Source organism: Lonchura striata, unplaced genomic scaffold, assembly GCF_046129695.1.
Source record: "Lonchura striata isolate bLonStr1 unplaced genomic scaffold, bLonStr1.mat Scaffold_113, whole genome shotgun sequence".
NCBI classification, from domain to species: Eukaryota; Metazoa; Chordata; class Aves; order Passeriformes; family Estrildidae; genus Lonchura; species Lonchura striata.
In genome coordinates, this window is record NW_027461081.1 from 498,278 (window position 1) to 516,682 (window position 18,405).

Here is an 18,405-nt window from a genome sequence, read left to right on the forward strand (position 1 = left end):
TTTCTGTTTTGAGACTGGCCCACAAAATTTTCAATTCGGAAATCCAATTCACTTTATCAACAAAACAGATTCAGAGCAAAAAACCCTTAAAGGCTCTAACAGTTTTTACAGACGCGTCCGGAGGGTCCCACAAGTCAGTAGTGACTTGGAAAGATCCTCAAACTCAGCAGTGGGAAGCAGATGTTGTTGAGGTGGAAGGATCCCCTCAAGTAGCTGAGTTGGCCGCAGTCGTTTGAGCTTTTGAGCGGTTCTCTGAACCTTTTAATTTGGTAACCGATTCGGCCTATGTAGCAGGTGTAATGTCTAGAGCACAGGATGCAATCCTGCAAGGTGTCTCCAACGATGCCCTTAGCAAGTTGCTCTCAAAGCTGATAAGGCTAGTCTCCCACCGAGAGCAACCGTTTTATGTGATGCATATCAGGTCACACACCGACCTGCCGGGGTTCTTGGCCGAGGGCAATCGGCGTGCCGATTCCCTCGCTGCCGCCCCCGCACAGCTGGCGCCGCTCCCGGACAAGTTCCAGCAGGCAAAGATCAGCCACCAGCTTTACCACCAGAATGCGCCTGGTCTGGTCCGGCAGTTCCATCTAACCCGGGACCAGGCCAAGGCCATTGTGGCCACATGCCCATCCTGTAAGTCGCTCCCACTACCATCGGTGAACGCAGGGGCTAATCCTAGGGGTCTAAAGTCCTGTGAGGTGTGGCAGATGGACGTTACTCATATCCCCTCCTTCGGGAGGATGAAGTACGTCCATGTCTCCGTGGACACCTTCTCCGGAGCAGTTTTCGCCTCTGCCCACACAGGGGAGAAGGCCAAGGAAGTAGAGAAACACCTGATACAAGCCTTCTCCATGCCGGGCGTCCCAAAACAAATAAAAACAGACAATGCCCCCGGGTACACGTCCAAGGAATTCACAGGCTTCCTGCAGCAATGGGGAATAGAACATAAAACTGGCATCGCCTATTCCCCGACAGGTCAAGCCGTAGTAGAGAGGACTCATCAAAGCATCAAAAGGATGCTTAAACAACAACAGTCATCAGCTAAAAATGAGTCCCCCCAAGTTCAGTTGGCGTGGGCCCTTTTTACCATCAATTTCTTAAACTGTTCCTTCGAGTGCCTCAACCCCCCCATTGCGAGGCACTTTAATTCCTACGAGCAGAGCAAAGTCAGGGAAAAGCCGCCAGTTCTCATTAAAGACCCTGAGACCTGGCGGCAGGAAGGACCCTATGACTTGGTCACCTGGGGACGGGGGTACGCTTGATATCCACGCCCTCAGGCCTGAGATGGGTCCCTTCCAAATTCGTCAGACCATATGTCCCTAAGACCCAGAAGAGAAAACCGGACAGTCCTCAAGTTGGGTACGCTGCCCTCCGACGGCGGAAAAGGTCCCCCTCACCTGATCCCCCCTCTTCCCTCTCTGGCTCCTGGGATTCTCTGTTCCCCTTTGAGTTAGACCTCCCCTACCTCGACTATTAATTTCAGTTGTTTTCTAAAAAAACAGGACTTTTGCTGCTGCTGGGACTCATTGTGTTTATTACAGGCTTTAGCGTAGTGATGAACTGGAACCCTTGAACAAAGAAGGGTTCCAAGAAGAAGAACTTCCTGAAGAAAACAACATCTAGTTTCAAGATGAGCCCAGAGACTGTGCACCCCCGTTTAAAGACTCATTTTGCCCATTTCCCCTTTCTTTTTAAACAAAAAAAGGAGGAGATGTGGAGTTGCGTTATTTGTATGTTTTATTATCCCTGTATTATGTATTGGTTTATTCCTTTGTACCCCCGTGTGCAACTTGGTTTATCCCCAGTTTTCCCGCATTGTCCTCCCTTCCCACCTTCCCAGTATCTATCCATCACCCTGAAAGAGGCATTTTACCCCCCCCGGGTGCCTTGTCTATCACTCGGTGCCCCTTCCCATCCATCCAGAAGCTTCTACTCAGGGCACCGGGTGATTGGGCGAGGACCTGGGGCTCCCCCCATATCTTTCCCCCATTGGACTCCACCATATCCCCCCATCCCGGAGCCACCCCCTATCCCTATCCCCATTGGTCGTTGGATACCCCTCCCTTACAGTTTATAAGCCAGTGCAAGCACCTTGTGCTTGTTCCTGTTGGCTGGCACCGTTCTAGGATATTTGGCCCCGTTGGGCTACAATAAACTCGGACTTAGCCTCCAGCAGGATCCGCTCTTCATTTACCACCGCGAGGCTTGCTAGCGCTGCCCGGAACCCACAAAGGCACTCTCCAAACCCCAGCTGGGAGCGGCGGAGGGTGCCTCCATCGCCCGCCCTCGCCCCACAAGAGCTAGCCGGGGCTGAGAGAAAAGGGATTTGGGGCGGGAGCGCGGCAGGGGATGAAGCTGGAGCAGTGCACAAAGCTCTTCCTGCAGCTGGGGCATTTTCAGGGCCTCCCTTACTGGTGGCTCTGTTGGTGTTTGGTCAAGTGAGATCTCTGGGTGAAGCTCTTCCCACACTGGGGACACTCGTAGGGCTTCTCCCCAGTGTGGATGTGCTGGTGGCTGACAAGGTTGCACTTGTGCTTGAAGCCCTTGCCACAGTTGGGGCAGAGGAAATGCCTCTCCTCCATGTGAATCTGCTCATGCAGGAGGAGATTTGAGCTGCTTTGAAATATCTTCCCACAAGTGGGGCACATGTAGGGCCTCTCCCCGGTGTGGATGCGCTGGTGCCTGATGAGGTGGGAGTTGTGCTTGAAGCCCTTCCTGCAGTCAGGGCAGCGGAAGGGCCTCTCCTCTGTGTTAATCCGATGGTGTACAAGGAGATTGGAGCTGGTCTGAAAACTCTTATGACACTTGGGACACTTGTAGGGCCTCTCCCCAGTGTGGATGCGTTGGTGGATGATCAGGTGGGAGCTGCAGCTGAAGCCCTTCCCACATTCCCCACACTTGTAGGGCCTCTCCCCAGTGTGGATGTGTAAGTACCTGACAAGGTGGGAGTTGCAGCTGAATCCCTTCCCACACTCCCCACACTCGTAGGCCCATTCCACGGTGTGGATCATCAGGTGTCGTTTCAGATTGTTGCTCTGCCTGAAGCTCTTCCCACACTCCAAGCACTTGTAGGGCTTCTCCCCATCAGGAAGCTGCTCAGGGACCACCAGCTCCAAGCTCTGGCTGAAGCTCTGCCCACCTTCCTGGCCCAGAGTGGGTCTTTCCTCCTCAGAGCATCCTGCACTGGGCTTGCAGCCCGTCCTCCTGTAAGATCTCCAGGGATTTTCCTCCCTGTTGGATTCCTGCACTATGGAGTTGCTCAAAATGGCTTCTTCCATGAGGTTCTGCTGCAGGGATTTGTCTTTCCTGGTTTCCATCCGCAGCTCCTTCTCTGGGGTAGGAAGGACAAGGAGAGGATGGGATTTGCCTCCCTGCCAGAGGGAAGGGCAAGGAGATCCCCCCAGTGCATCCCTGGCAGGAGAGCACCGGCAGCGGGGCTGTCCTGCAGCCGGGGGCTGTGCTGGGCTGGGAGATGGAGCAGGAGAGAGGGAGAAAGGGGCACTGACTTCCTCCTCACCTGCCTCGGTGTCCCAGGGCATCTTCCTCTTCCTTGCAACCTTCTCCTCCATCTGGCGAATGTTTGAATACGGGAAATCTTGTTTTGGGAGGAAAACAAGGTATGAGCACAGTGAGTTTTGTACTGGCTTCAAAGCAAACCAGGGGGAGAGTCTAAGCCATAATAATTGAATAATAAAATTAAAATGAAGACAATGATACAGAAACACTGGCTTAATCTGACAGAGTCAGGATATAAGGTGACAACCCATTGCTCAGGGTGGTGGCAGTAGTCTGATGAAATGGTGGCTGCAGTCCGGCTGGAGTGATGAACGTGATTTTGTCAAAGCGGTGATCCTGTAGAAGGGTCTGGTCTTCCTCTGAAGGTCCAGTGGTGGTTATGGAGCTCTTGTCCTCTGGGAATGCAGTAGGCAAGGTGGTCATGGTGTTGCAAATGGTGAGATTATATCCAGGTAGGAATGCTTGGCTCCTCCCCCTGGGCGGAGCATCCCACAATGGGATGATGTAATTTTATCATTCCTGCAGTGACACTCAGTGGCCCATTAACAGAAGATGGACCCTGGAGGGCGTTATCAGGGCTGAGCCATGGAAGAGATAAAGAACACTGCCCCACCTGTTGATAACAGTTTATGGAGATGGTGACTGAAAACACTTTTGGTTACATCTGACACTGTAACCTGAAACAGTGAGGCAATCCCTGCTCGGGGTGGGGGATGAACACCACCCCCCTTACCCAAACTGGCTCAGGTGTAAAACCCCCACCCTGGGAAGGCCACGCACACAGGGGACAATGTCACACTTGCCCTGTCCCAGGGGAGATCTCTGTCCCTGTCACTCGTTTGCTCTCTCCCCTTTTCTCTTTCTTTCCATCTCTCTCTCTTAAGTTTGTTAAAATCACTGAAAGAAAGGGAGCAGATGACACCAGTGAGGCTGACATGGATCATTCATGACCTAGTGAGGAACACAAGGCTACTAAAGTCCTACAAGAAGCCCAGCTCAAGTTATTTTACAAATATCTCCTGAATTGACAGTCTTGGAGAAGAAGCATTATTTTCTTGGTCCCTGTCACCTTTGTGACAGCTACACTGACCTTTAACTTCCTTTTAATAATCTGTATTGGGACAAATTTCTGTGTTTCTTTTTTTGGAACCTGCCAGCATCTGAGCTGGAGCTGTGCTTGAACTGATAAAATTTGGAATTGCCATAGAATTGCTTCTGTTTTTGGTTTATTAATGTTTGGGATTTGTTTGCGTTTCAATCAGAAGAGACTTGCGGAAAGAGCAAATCTTCCTCAAGGCATTATCTGTAGGGTTAAGTTTAATATCTGCTGAGTTTGTTTTGTTCAGTGCCCAGAGGATGCTCAAGGGGTCTCTGGTTTTGGTTTGGCCCTAATTTTCTTCTGATTTGTCTTTATCACTTAAAAACACCTGAAAAATGACTAAAAATAGTATTGACCAGAGATGTTAAAAGTCCCACCATTTTAGTGGTATTTGAGGTGGAATTTATCCTTTGGGAACATATTCTGGAGGATCTGTTGGTTCTTGGGGGATATCTGGTAGTATTTTCCATATCTTTGCACTCCAAAAGCCAAGGTGGATTTGTCTCTCACCTCAAAATGACTCAATCCCACTCGAAACCCCAAAATCTTACCCCAAAATAAGTGAATCCCACCTCAAAATGGCTGGTTCCCACCTCAGTCCCATGCCAAAATTACTGAATTCCACAGCCTCCAGGTTGATATGGGGTTGCAAGGAGATCAGGAGAAGTGAGATCCAAATTTGAGGTTGTGGGATCAGGATTGTGCGGGGCTGAGTGGGTGTGATTTATTTTGATAGCAAATGAAACTTCCAGAACTATTGATTTCTGTCCCATTCATTTTCTGTCAGTTCTGGTTTGCTTTTCAGAGTGCCGCCTTCTCAGCTGATTTTGTTTGTGTCCTCCTGCCCCAGACTGAAAAGTAAGATGTGTTCTATTTGCCATCTGTATGGCAGTTGTCCTGTGTTAAGTGGGCAGTTTTTCCTTATCTCTTCCACAATCAATCCTCCCTCGGGGGAGACATCTGCTGATAATGGGCTATTGAATGTCACAGCATGACTGATAAGAACTGTAACATCCCATTGTGAGATGCCCCGCCCAGATGGAGGAGCCAAGCATTCCTACCTGCATCTAGTCTTGAGATTCTGGCACACCAACACAGCTTTTTCTGCGCTGGATTTCCCAGAGGAACAGCTGCCTCTTCCACTGCCTCTTCAGAAGAAGACTCCCTTTTCTACAGGATCACTTCTCCAACAGAACCACACCTGACACTCCTGGAGGGCTGCAGCTACAATTCCAATTGGACTGCGGCCAACACCCTGTCCAACAGAGTGTCAGGTTGTATTCTGACCCTGTCAGTGTTGTTTTAGTTCACTTCATTGTTTCTTTTATTTTTTTTTCCCTAATAAAAAACAGTTATTCCTGCTTCCATATTTTTACCTGACAGCCGCCCTTAATTTCAAATTTATAACAATTCTTAAAGAAAGAGTCTTCAATTTTCCATTTCAGGGGAGGCCCATGCCTTTCTTAGCAGACACCTGTGTTTCCAAACCAAAACGCCTCCTTTCTCTCCTGCCTTCCTTTGCCTGCTCTGTTTCTCTCTCATTGCCTCCCTTGACCCAGGGCAGCCCCCACCAATGGCCCTGCCATGATTTAATTCCCAATCCACGAGCTACAACAACCATGGGTGAAGTTATGATGGCTGGCAGTGAAATGTCACTGTAGGATCTTGCTCCACTTGGCTTTTGGCTCTTCCATATGAGCTTTGCCTTCAAGGGCAGGAACATCTTTTCCTGGCTGGGAACTGCAATTCCAGCCCCTGGGAGCGTGTGCCATGGATCCCAGAGGGGCATTCCCAAGGTTCCCAGGGTGCTGCTCCTGCCGTGCCTGCCAAGGAGCTGTGCAGGGCAGGGGACAAGGTGCAGCAGCTGTGTTGGTTCTGCAGTGTCACAACAACCCCTGCTTCCAGGAGTTTCTGCACTGCCAACAGCGGTTCCTGGGTTCCATGATGCCCTGTTGTGTCCCCATGGATATTTGGTGTCATGAAGTTCTTCAGTGCCACAATGGCCACCTCGCTCCATGAGCTTCCACAGTGTCCAAATGGCCTCCTTGGATGGGCAGTGTCACCATGGACCATTGGCTCCATGCAGCCCCGCTGGGTCACCATGGACTCCTTGGTTCCATGAGATTCTGGGGGTGTCCCTGTGGTCTCCTTGGATCCACAGTGTCACAATGGACCGCTGGATCCACATGGCCCTGCTGTGTCACCGTGGCCCCTTGGTTCCATGGGACCCCAGGGTCACAATTGACTCCTTGCTTCCATGTCACCCCCTCAGTGCCAAAATGGCCCTTTCATTCCATTGGTGACAGAAAAGATTTATAGAAACATTGAGCAAATAGTGCTTAACATATCTGGGAAAATCTGTTTGCATTCCAAAGAGAGGTTAAAGGTGAGGATGCCACCAGCAGCTTACATCTGCATCAGAGATCCAGGGAAAGGTCAGGAACAGACAATTCAGCTAGGAGACTCAGAGAATGCTTCCAGAGATCATTTCTGGTCACACTGTCTCTTGTAGAAAGGTGACACCATTCCAGGCTGCCTGTACTAAACAGGTGGTTCCTGAGTGGGGTTTGTTGTTTAGGAAACCTGCTCAGGCTTTTCCATTCTTTCCTTCCCCAGAGAAAAACTTCTCCTGGGCCTGTGTGCAGGCAGAGCCCTGAGGAGAGCAGGTGGGACACGGTGCAATGGGCTGGGACATGGAGCTATAGAGCTCAGGGACAAGGTTCTGCTGCAGGGCACAAGGATGTCAGTGCCAGGTGGGCGATGTCAGACATGGTGAGGCTGGGGGTGAGGAGCAGCTTGTTCAAACAGGGTCAGTCCTCAAGGGGCTCATTCTTCTGCAAGCCCAGACCTCCTAAGGAGAACTTCAGCATCAAGATCACCTGGGGCATGCTTCTATAAGCTCTTCACTGAACTGGAAAACAAAAAAATATTGCCTTTATAAAAGAAAAAAATTCAGGAGGTGCACTTGGAAATCTTCCTCCTTACAAGAACTCCAAACTGGCTCCAATCAGCTGCACAAGCCCTGGGGATTTGCAGACCATTGAATGAAGACAAAGCTGCCCTGAGGGCTTTCTGCATTTTAATGATCCCTATGGTGGATTTGGGGCTGAGCCCAGGATCCTCAGTCAATGAGAGAAGGCTGAAGAAGCTGCTCAAGGAGTCATAAGCAAAACTCCAAGTCCCTTGGAGCATCACTGGGCCCCACTGAAGACAGGGACTGCCAAAGGCTACCAGGGACTGGAGAGAGCAGATCCTTGAGGCCAGGATTGCAGGGAGCCCAAGGCTCAGAGCAGGGAACTGCAATGCTGAGCAAGGCCTGGGCTGGCTGTGGGAAGCAGAAAGGCCAAGCCCTGAGCCCAGACAGGCACAGCAGGGCCTGTCCCTCGCGGGTGGCTCGGGGCTGTTTGTGTGGCAGGGGGATGTGAGGGGCAGCAAGGACAAATGCCATAAACCTGCAACCCCTGCCATCCTCCTTAGGGAGGGGCAAGGGAGAACCAAAGTGCAGCCCCACCAAGGAAAGTTCCTTCTGTGGGGCTTCCAGAGGTGCTGCCTGAGCCCAGGGACAAAGGCCTGGGTGCCTCTGTCCCTGACAGCCCTGCCCAGCCCTGCCCAGCCCTGCCCATCTCTCCTACGGGCTGTGCCCCTTGTGTGCGCTGCTCCTCTGCCCTGGCCGGCTGCACTCGCCCATCTCACTGTGCCCCAGCATTTCTCACCCAGCGTTTCTGTGCCCTCCCTGGGCTCCCTGCACTCAGCGCTGCCGGCTCCTCGCACACAGAGCCCGGCCAGGAGCCCACCCTGCCAAGGGCCTTTGGAGCAGGGCGGTGGCTGCGATGGCTTCTGAGCTCAGCAGCTGCTCCTGGGATGGCTCCATGGAGACCCGGCACAGCAACGCTGCTGTGCATTGTCCTGCTGAGGGTCACACACCGGCGGGGCACATTCCCTGGCTGCAGGATTCGTGCCCGACCCAAGCACTGCTCTTATGGCTCCAGCACTGCTTTCCAGCAGGCACAGGGGAAGGCAAACTGTGTGTAGCTCATGGTATGTTAGAGTGTCTAAAACTTGCTAAGTCACCAGTCTTAGAGGTGACATGCATTTGGAATTTATGAGATGGAGAACAAGATGGAAAAGGGGAGCATAGAAATAAATAGGGGAAAACATTTCAGATTGTTTCTTTTCATTTTCATTTCACTTCTGGAAAGCTGTTTTAGTTTTTCAGGAATCTTCTCCACAGTCCTCTTTGCTCTTCTCAAGAACCCTTCCTGGAAAATGAGGTCGAGCTCCTGTCACAGGATGTGCCACCAACTGCAGCTTCTCTTGGCTTTCCACACCCTGTGTGCTGCAGGATTCTTGCAGCAGAGCAGGACAAAGGTTTGGAGAAGTTGACAGCTTGTCCTTTCTTTAACTGGTGGACTGGGGAGTTGTGCTGGGGGTAAGGTTTTCATTGTTACTGTTCTAGGCTAAGAAAAGAGGAGGTGGTACCAGGAATTGTTAGGAAATACAAACCTGGCTGAATTCAGAGAAATAATCTCCAGAGCGTGCAGCCCAAAGTGGAGAGTTGTGTAATAATAATAATTCCAGCCTGTCAGTGGACATCTTGAAAATTATCTGGAATGTGAAAATGCTCTGATAGAGGGAGTTTCAGTGTAGATGATTCCACATCTGGTGCATTGATGCATAAATCAAGAGTACAATCAGTTCCTGATAAGCACTAGAACAAGCTGGACCTCTCAGAGTAGCCGACTGAAAGAATCTGCAAAGGAGAAATGCAGGAAATGACTTGGTGAACCTTCCCTGGAAGAAAGGTGTTTTTCTTCTAATAATTACTAGTCCATTCCCATGGCTTTTGGCTTTATTAACAAGCACATTTCCATCCCAGATTCACCATGAAATGAGAAGCCTGAGCTTGTGGAAGTGCCTGAAAGATGCCCAGTTCCTCTGCAGGGATGCTCAGACTGGAGCAGGAGCCAGAGCCCTCTCTGGGGTAGCCTCCTCTGAGCTGGAATTTGTGCTGTGCTGGGAGAGGAGGAGGAGGGGGAGAGTGCTGGCACTGTGTGGCAGGAGCAGGAGGTTTGGGCCGCAGGACATTCCGTCTGCGCCGCTGCCCCGCAATGGGCGGCCGTGCCCGGGGCTCTGGGCCTGGCCCCGCGTGCGCTGAGCTCCCTGGGCTGGGCTCAGGTTCCCGCTGGGACTGGGCACAGGCTGGGCTCTCACTGTGCTCACCAGCAGGGAAAACACCTCTGGGCATTGACATTTCCTGCTGCTGGGAAGAATAAATGAAGTGTGTCAAGAAGTTCTGGTTCCCGTCTTTCCTGGTGGATTTTTAAATTTAATTGCACAGTTCATATGCAATTTCTGTGATGGCCTCTGTCAGTTGGTTCTATTTAATCAGCACCAGCAAAAGGGCTGTGTTTGAGCATTGCAAATGTGGCCTGTGTGGCTTTAATTCCCCTCACCTTAGTGCTCAGGAACTGGTGGGCATTCCAGTATCTGCTGATCCTCATGCCTGCAACAAAAATACTGACTTTACTGTCATGAAAGCACTGTGGTTAGCGCCAACTGAAAGAGGCACTTGCAGTTTTATGGATAAAATTCAGGTGGTAAGTAGCAGGGCAAGAGCAGCCGTGCTCTGCAATTCCCAAGGCGAAGGCAGCAGCAGCCTCCTGCTGTCAGCTCAGGGTGAGTAAAACAGCGCTGAAAACAGCGCTGGAACCCGATCCTTCCTTCCCCTGGGGGCTGGCTCGGGGCAGCACAGGCGGGCCCTGAGGAGCCAGGGCTGTGTGCGGGTGCCTGTTGCTCTGCTCCAGAGTCCAGCTGGAAAAGCCCTCGGCAGCCGAGGCAGGAGCAGGCGGGAAGGGGCCGGCGCTGCTGCTGCTCCTGCCCGGGAGCCCCGGCCGGGCCGGGCCGGCGCCCGCTGCGCTGCGGCTGCTGCTGCTGCCAGAGCCGGGCGGGGTCGGGACAGGGACGGACACGGCACAGCAAAGGCCGGGGCTGCAGGGCTGCTGGTGCTCGGCCAGCGCCGGCACAGAGCTTCAGCCCGCAGCCAGCCCAGAGCGAAAGGCTGGGAAAGGCTCCATTCCAGCCGTTCTTTGCTCGGCACTGGGAAGGGACTGAAATTAAAGGAGAACAGCAGGGCCCGACCCCTTCTCCTTTGGGAGGAGCCCCACGGCTGGGGCTGTGAGGGGCCATGAGGGGCTGTGAGGGGTCATGAGGGGCTGTGAGGGGCCATGAGGGGCTGTGAGGGGCTGTGAGGGGCCGTGAGGGGCTGTGAGGGGCTGTGAGGGGCCATGAGGGGCTGTGAGGGGCCGTGAGGGGCTGTGAGGGGCCATGAGGGGCTGTGAGGGGCTGTGAGGGGCTGTGAGGGGCCGTGAGGGGCTGTGAGGGGCTGTGAGGGGCTGTGAGGGGCTCTGAGGGGCTCTGAGGGGCCGTGAGGGGCTGTGAGGGGCTGTGAGGGGCCATGAGGGGACATGAGGGGCTGTGAGGGGCCGTGAGGGGCTCTGAGGGGCTCTGAGGGGCCGTGAGGGGCCGTGAGGGGCCGTGAGGGGCTCTGAGGGGCTCTGAGGGGCCATGGGGGGCCATGAGGGGCTGTGAGGGGCCATGAGGGGCCATGAGGGGCTGTGGGAGGCCAGGCACCTCATGGAACCAAGGGTCCATTTTGACACTGCAGAACCAAGGAGATCATTGCTGACAGTACTGAACCTCATGGAACCAAGGGGCCATTGGCACAGCAAGGCCCTGTGGAACCAAAGGGACCATGGTGGCACTGTGGAACCTCATGGTACCACAGGTCCATTGTTACACAGCAGCCACAGCAGGGCCGCAGAACCAAGGAGATCATTGTGACACCACACAACCCCATGGAATCAGGGTGTCCATGTTATGCTACTGAGCCTGATGGAACCAAGGGTCCATTGTGACACTGTGGAACCAAGGAGCCTATTGTTGGCAGTACAAAAGCTCATGGAACCAAAAGTTCATTGTGGGGACTCATGGAACCATGGAGACCATTATGTGACATGGGCGGTGGGGAAAAAGGCACACAATCAATATGATTGATAGCAAGCTCCAACTTTAATCAAAAAGCCACTTAGCTTATATAGGTATTCTACAAGCATAATCAGCAGTAAGCTCTCATTAGTTAATTTACAAAGGTCTTTGTTTTATTTCTCCTATGTGCAGTTACAACTGCAGCTAAGTTTCTCAAGGTAAATTCTCATCTCTAAGTCACTTCTTCCAAGGACATTTCATCTTTGTTGAACATGTCTTACAGCCTGTTCTTGTACAAGCATATCTTCAAGGCTATGCCTGTCCTTATTATCTCATTCCTAGACCTTGTACAGAATGCGGTTTCCCAGGCCTAGACACAGAGCCTGGTTCCCAAGTTCTGTTCCCAGGTCAGACACAGCCTGATTCTGAAGTCTTAAACAGAGGTTTTTTGAAACAAGTATTCCATAGACTCATGGCCTTGTTCCAACAACCATTCTCCAAAAATTATGACATTTCATGACTCACTGGAACCAAAGGGGCCATTGTGATACTGTATAAGTGAGGGGTCATTGTAGCATGACATGGTCTCATGGAATCAAGGGGATCACAGTGACAATGTGGGGCTCCATAAGGGGCCGTGGGGCTCCATAAGGGGCTGTGGGGCACCATGAGACCATGGAGCCATTCTGACTGTGGAACCAAGGACACCATTGTTACACTATGGGGCATCATGGTACCAAGGACATTGTGAACCAGTGGGTGAACCCACAGAGACTATGGTGACACTTTAAGGGCCATTGTGGAACTGCAGGGCCTCATGGAACCAATGAGACCATTGCGACATGACCCAGCCTCATGGGAGCAGGGGGCCTTGTGACACTGTGGGGCCTTGCAGAACTGAGGGGCCGTGGTGACCCTGTGTGGCACCATGGAACCCAGGAGAGCTCTGTGACACTGCAGGGCTCCGTGGCACTGAGGACTCGTGGAACAGTGAGGAGCCCAATGGAACCAAGGATCCATTCCGTACTGCAGGGCTTCAGGGAACCAAGGTGCCAGTGTGACACTGTGGAACCAAAAGAGACTATTGTGACACCGCGGGGCTCCATGGAACCAATGAGACCATTTTGACACTCTGAGTCCCCATGGAACCAAGCGGCCATTGTGACACCACAGGGCCTCACAGAACCAAGGCAACCACTGTGACACTGCAAGGTCTCATGGAAGCAAGGGGCCATTGTGACACTGCTTCCCCATGGAAGCAAGGGCCCAGTGTAACACATCCAGGCCTGGTGGATCCAAGGGGCCATTGTGATCCTGGGGAACCCCACAGAACCAAGGGGCCATTTTGAGACTCCATGACCTCATGGAACCAAGGGGCCATTGTGGCATTTTCCCATGGAAAAAAGGAAACCATTTTGACACTGCAAGGCCTCATGGAAGCAAGGGGCCATTGTGCCACTGTGGAGCCAAGGAGACCATTGTGATATCACTGGGCCTCATGGAAACAAAGATCTATTGTGATCCTACAGGGCCTCATGGAACCAAGGAGAAATTGTGATGCTGCAGGGCCCCAAGGATCCAAGAACATGGAACAGGTCTGGCTGGCTGGGCCTCCGGGGGGTTGCATGTCTGGTCCAAGTGACCTTGGCATGTTGAAGGTTGTTTCTCATCTGTGCCTTAAATCCTAGAGTTCCATGCTTTCTTTCCTGTGGGAAAGAACTGTCCTTCTCTTCCAGTTATTCATGGCTGAAATTAGGATTACTCCTCCAAATTTGATTATATCCAAGGACTATTCCCATGTGAAACCTGCCAGGACAGACAGCTCTGGGCTGGCCTTGGCCTCCTTGGGGCCACCTCTCATCTGCCTTCAAAACACTGGGGGCTGTGCTTTTCTTCCCATGGAAGAAACCATCTTTCAAGTCCAGGTATCCATGGCCAAAATTGAGAATCTGCGTCCAAAATTCCTTGTATACATGGACAGCTCCCAGACAAAACCTGCCAGGACTGTCCAGGTTCTCTTGGCTTCCTGAGGGCCAACTCTCATCTGCCATTCAAATACTGGGGCTCCATACTTTCCTTCCTATGGAAAAGAACTGTCCTTATCCAGACAGCCATAGACAAAAGTGGGGTTTGGCCTCCCAGATTCTGTCTGCCCAAGGATTCTTCCCTGAAAACAGGTCTGGCTGCCTTGGCCTCCTTGGGGCTGCCTTTAATCAGCCTTTGAAACACTCAGACTGCATCCTTTCCTTCAGGTGGAGAACTGTCATTCCTATTCCAGGAACCCACTGCTGAAATGGAATTCCAACCCTAAAACTCCCCATATATTCGAAGGCTGCTTTCAGACAAAAGCTGCAGTTACAGACAGGTCTGGCCTGCCTTGGCCTCTGGTGACAGCTTCACATCTGCCTTCAAAGCCCTGGGGCTCTGTGGTTTCCTTCCTGTGGAAAAGAACTGTCCCTCTTGTCTGGGTACTCTTGGCCTCAGGCACTTGACCACTCTATAAGGACAAAGGAGCTCTGTGCTCAGTGGGGTGGAGACTGAGGACAGCAGAGGAGAGCCCTGGGAGGGACTGAAGGGTGATTTCAGAGATGGCGGAGCCTTCTGACATAGAAGAGAGCAGCCAGAAAAAGAAAGAATTAATGCCAAGGGCAGCTGGTGAGGTCCAGACTGGACACAAGAGGAGAGGAATTTCCCTCCCAGGGCAGGGCTGTGGTGCAACATGTCCCCAGAAGGAGCCTGGAGCAGCCCAAGGCTTTGTGAGGCCAGGCAGGGGCAGCAGGAGGCAGAGCTGCCAGCAAAGGAAGGGCCAGCGAGGTGGGGCAGCCGGGGGTGACGACAGCCTGCAGGGACAGAGGCGCAGGGCAGGGACACCGTGGGACAGCCTGGGCTGCAGAGGGCTCAGGGATGTGCAGCAGCTGCAAGGCCCTGACAGAGCCAACCTGTGCAGCCCTTTGGCCATGGCTGCTGGCCCTGGGCCTGAGGCCACCAGGGGACAAGTGACCCTTGCAGCCCTGGGGCCTCAGTGCCTCCTTGTCCCTGCTCAGCAGCCTGGCAGGGGCCGCCCCATGGTCCTGCCCTTGGCACTGCACATCCCCACATGCCAGTGCCCATCCCGGGAAGAGCCCTGAGCAATGAGGGAGGGACAGGATCTGCCTTGCCAGGGGCTGGGGCTCAGGCCTGGGCCCTTTGCATTCCTGAAACACATCCAGGTTTGCTCAGCACCAGAGACACCTTCCCCTTGCTTGTCCCTTGCTGTCATCTCTGCTCCAGCATTATGCTCTACTTGGGGACACTTTCTCAGTCGTGTCCCTCAGTGGGACCCATTAAAAGTCCAAGAAACTTCAGTTTTTCAATCACACTTTGAGTTCTTGAGAAGTTTTTTGAGCACACTCTCTGGGAATGAGACTAATGAAAACAACAGCAGCCCCTGAGAGGGTCATTAAAATCCTTGTGCTGTGTCTGTGCTGCTGAGCTGGGCTGGGCTCCTGGCACAGAGGGTGATGCTGGTAACCAAGCAGATCTTCAAAAGCACATTTCTCTTGCTGAGCAGCTCTTCTGCCAGCCCAGCAGGGCTGGGGCACTGCCTGCAGCCAATGCGGGCACAGCACAGAGGCACAGAGAGCTTCAATCAGTCAGGGCTGGGAAGGGGCTGAGAAGTGCCTGGGGCAGAATCACTGCCAGCCCTTGGCACAGGAACCTCTGGCTGCAGGACAATGCAGCTGCAGCTCCTGCAGTGATCTCCTAAAGCTGGAACATGCCAATGCCCACAGATCCTGTGAGTACTGAGTATTTCTGGTGCAGGGGAGGTGAAATGCTCATGAAGCTCTGACATACTGAGGGCTTCTTATTAGTCATATAATATTTCCAAGACAAGGATTTTGATAAAAATGTGGAAATTTCCTAAGAATTTGTAGTCAGCTGTCTACTATTGAAGAGTGGCAGGGAAAGAAGGATAAATATTAAAGGTTGACTATGAATATTGACAAGTGCATGAGACATCTGAACTGTTACTTTTAGTGATCTGTAGGTTCACAGGAGATCCCTATTGTGCTTTCAGCCACTCTGCACATGGACAGCGGCAGCATCACCTTTGCTGGAGCCATCAGGCTCAGTCTGCGCTGTCCTTTCTCCAAGCTGCAAACAGAACCTGCCCCCAGCCAGTGCCCTGCAAACAGGCAGGGTTCTGTCAGGCCAAGGAGAGGGCACAGAGATTTGGGGTCTGGGAGTGCTGGCAGGGAGAGATCAGGCACAGGGAAACACCTGCAGGAGGAAAATCTCCAGGAAGCAGAGAGAAGATCAGGGAAGGAGAGAAAACAAATCCCAGAAATGCTGTGGCAGGGAGAGTTTAGAGATGTCCAGACGATCCCCTCCAGTGCAGCCCCTCCCTCTGCACAAGCCCCCTCCCTCCTGTGCCCCAGCCAAGCCTCTGCCCTCAGGGCTGGGGCTCCAAGGCGTGCAGCCCCTCCTGTGCAGGCAGAGCTGCAGCAGAGCCGTGGGGCAGCTCTGCAGCCCCGGGCCCAGTTCCCTCTGCAGAGCACAGGGCTGGGAGCAGCTGCCCGGCACTGGGGGCTCTGGCAGGGGGCACAGCTGGCTCAGGGTGACACAGCTGTCCCCAGTGCCCGGCTCTGGGCAGTGCTGGCAGTGCAGCCAGGGAAGGAGCTGCACCTCCCTTCATCCAGTGCCATCAGAAGGACACTTGGAAGTGTCCCTGAGATTTCAATCCAAGCTGGGAGCTTCAATGCAGGGTGCAAACCTGTCTTAGACAATGTTTGAGTTTTAAGTTTGATGGGGAAAGACAGAGGTGTTGTGACACTGCAAATGCTCTTGGGTTTGTGAAATAAACCTGAGTCCTTAGCTCCAAATGTGGAGCTGGGCAGTGGTGGATCCATCTGCTCTCAGCAGTACCTGGTGACATTTTAGGGGACGCATGGGAAGGTGATCACCCTCAAGGTGAGAGAGATTAAAGCCCAGAGAAATCTGAACAGGTCAGACCGAGAGATCACCTCACCTCATTCTCCACTCCTCACTTTGTTTCAGAGAACTTGCTTTGTTCTCCCTGGGGGAACTAGAAATGCAGAGATTTTGATATCCAGGAATACTGTGACAAATATTGCGGACCTTATAAACAAATATATACTCTTAAATAAAAATGTGTGCTCCAGAGTCTGAGTGTGCTCCAGAAAAGAGTGAATGGGAAATGTCTTTGATTTTGGTTACAAGTATCTCCTCTAACCCTTCACTGTCCTTTCACCATGAGCAGGTGCCCATGTGCAGCCACAGCAAATGTCCAACAGCAGCTCCATCAGCCACTTCCTCCTGCTGGCACTGGCAGACACGCGGCAGCTGCAGCTCCTGCACTTCTGCCTCTTCCTGGGCATCTCCCTGGCTGCCCTCCTGGGCAACGGCCTCATCATCAGCGCCGTAGCCTGTGGCCACCACCTGCACACACCCATGTTCTTCTTCCTGCTCAACCTGGCCCTCAGCGACCTGGGCTCCATCTGCACCACTGTCCCCAAAGCCATGCACAATTCCCTCTGGGACACCAGGAACATCTCCTACATAGGATGTGCTGCCCAGCTTTTTTTCTTCATGTTCTTCATCTCAGCAGACTTTTATCTCTTGACCATCATGTGCTACGACCGCTACGTGTCCATCTGCAAACCCCTGCACTACGGGACCCTCCTGGGCAGCAGAGCTTGTGCCCACATGGCAGCAGCTGCCTGGGCCAGTGCCTTTCTCTATTCACTGCTGCACACAGCCAATACATTTTCTCTGCCCCTGTGCCATGGCAATGCCCTGGGCCAATTCTTCTGTGATATCCCACAGATCCTCAAGCTCTCCTGCTCCAATTCCCACCTCAGGGAGCTTGGGCTCATTGCTGTTAGTGTGTGTTTGGCATTTGGTTGTTTTGTGTTCATTGTTTTCTCTTATGTGCAGATCTTCAGGGTTGTGCTGAGGATCCCCTCTGAGCAGGGACGGCACAAAGCCTTTTCCACCTGCCTCCCTCACCTGGCCGTGGTCTCTCTGTTCTTCAGTACTGGTATATTTTACTATCTGAAGCCTCCCTACATGTCCTTCCCATCCCTGGATCTGGTCCTGACAGTTCTGTACTCGGTGGTGCCTCCAGCCCTGAACCCCCTCATCTACAGCCTAAGGAACCAGGAGCTCAAGGCTGCAGTGAGGAGACTGATGACTGGATGCTTTCAGGGACATTAAACTGCTGGTCAATTTATGCAAATCACTTGTAATAAACGTCATTTTTGGTATTTCTTGTTGGTTTAGTTGTGGGGATTTTTTTCCTTTGTTTTTCTTTTTTCATATTTTCCACAATTAATGTAATTTTTTGAGCCATTTCTCATTTTGCTTTTTTCCACCTTCCCTGTGCCAGACTGTGTCAGTGAGGGGCTGCGCCCTCAGTGGCTTTAAAGTATCTAAAGGATCTCCCAGCAGAGTTTTCTGCAGAGATGCCCTTTTGTTTCCTTCTCTGGAGCTGCAGCAGCAATGTCTGTGTGCAGAGCTGGGGCAGATCAGTGCTGGCACAGCAGCTCTGCTCCTGCTGGCCACACCATTCCTGATCCAGGCCAGGAGCCATTGGCCTTCTTGGCCCCCTGGGCACACTGCTGGTTCATGTCCAGCCTGCTGTCCATCAGTCCCTGCAGGTCCCTTTCTACCTGGCTGCTGTCCAGCCCCTCTGTCCCCAGCCTGTAGCACTGCAGGGGTTGTTGTGGCCAAAGTGCAGGACCCGGCACTTGGACTTGTTAAACCTCACCTTGTTGGATTTGGGCCCTGGATCCAGCCTGTCCAGG

The 18,405-nt window shown here is 52.6% G+C and overlaps 2 protein-coding genes across 2 annotated transcripts in view; one reads left to right on the forward strand and one right to left on the reverse strand.

Annotated features, from left to right (window-relative positions):
- LOC110483738 (uncharacterized) overlaps positions 1-3,011 on the reverse strand; it is a 31,578-nt gene extending 28,567 nt beyond the window's left edge. Inside the window, exon 1 of the mRNA XM_077790582.1 lies at positions 2,413-3,011. Coding sequence (XP_077646708.1) covers positions 2,413-3,011 — 599 coding nt within the window. The remainder of the gene's footprint in view (positions 1-2,412) is intronic.
- Positions 3,012-16,882: 13,871 nt separating this feature from the next.
- Positions 16,883-17,815, forward strand: LOC144248409 (olfactory receptor 14A16-like). Its single transcript, XM_077790583.1, has one exon. It carries the CDS (start codon positions 16,883-16,885, stop codon positions 17,813-17,815), a length of 933 nt encoding a protein of 310 aa, XP_077646709.1.
- The last annotated feature ends 590 nt before the right edge of the window (positions 17,816-18,405 follow it).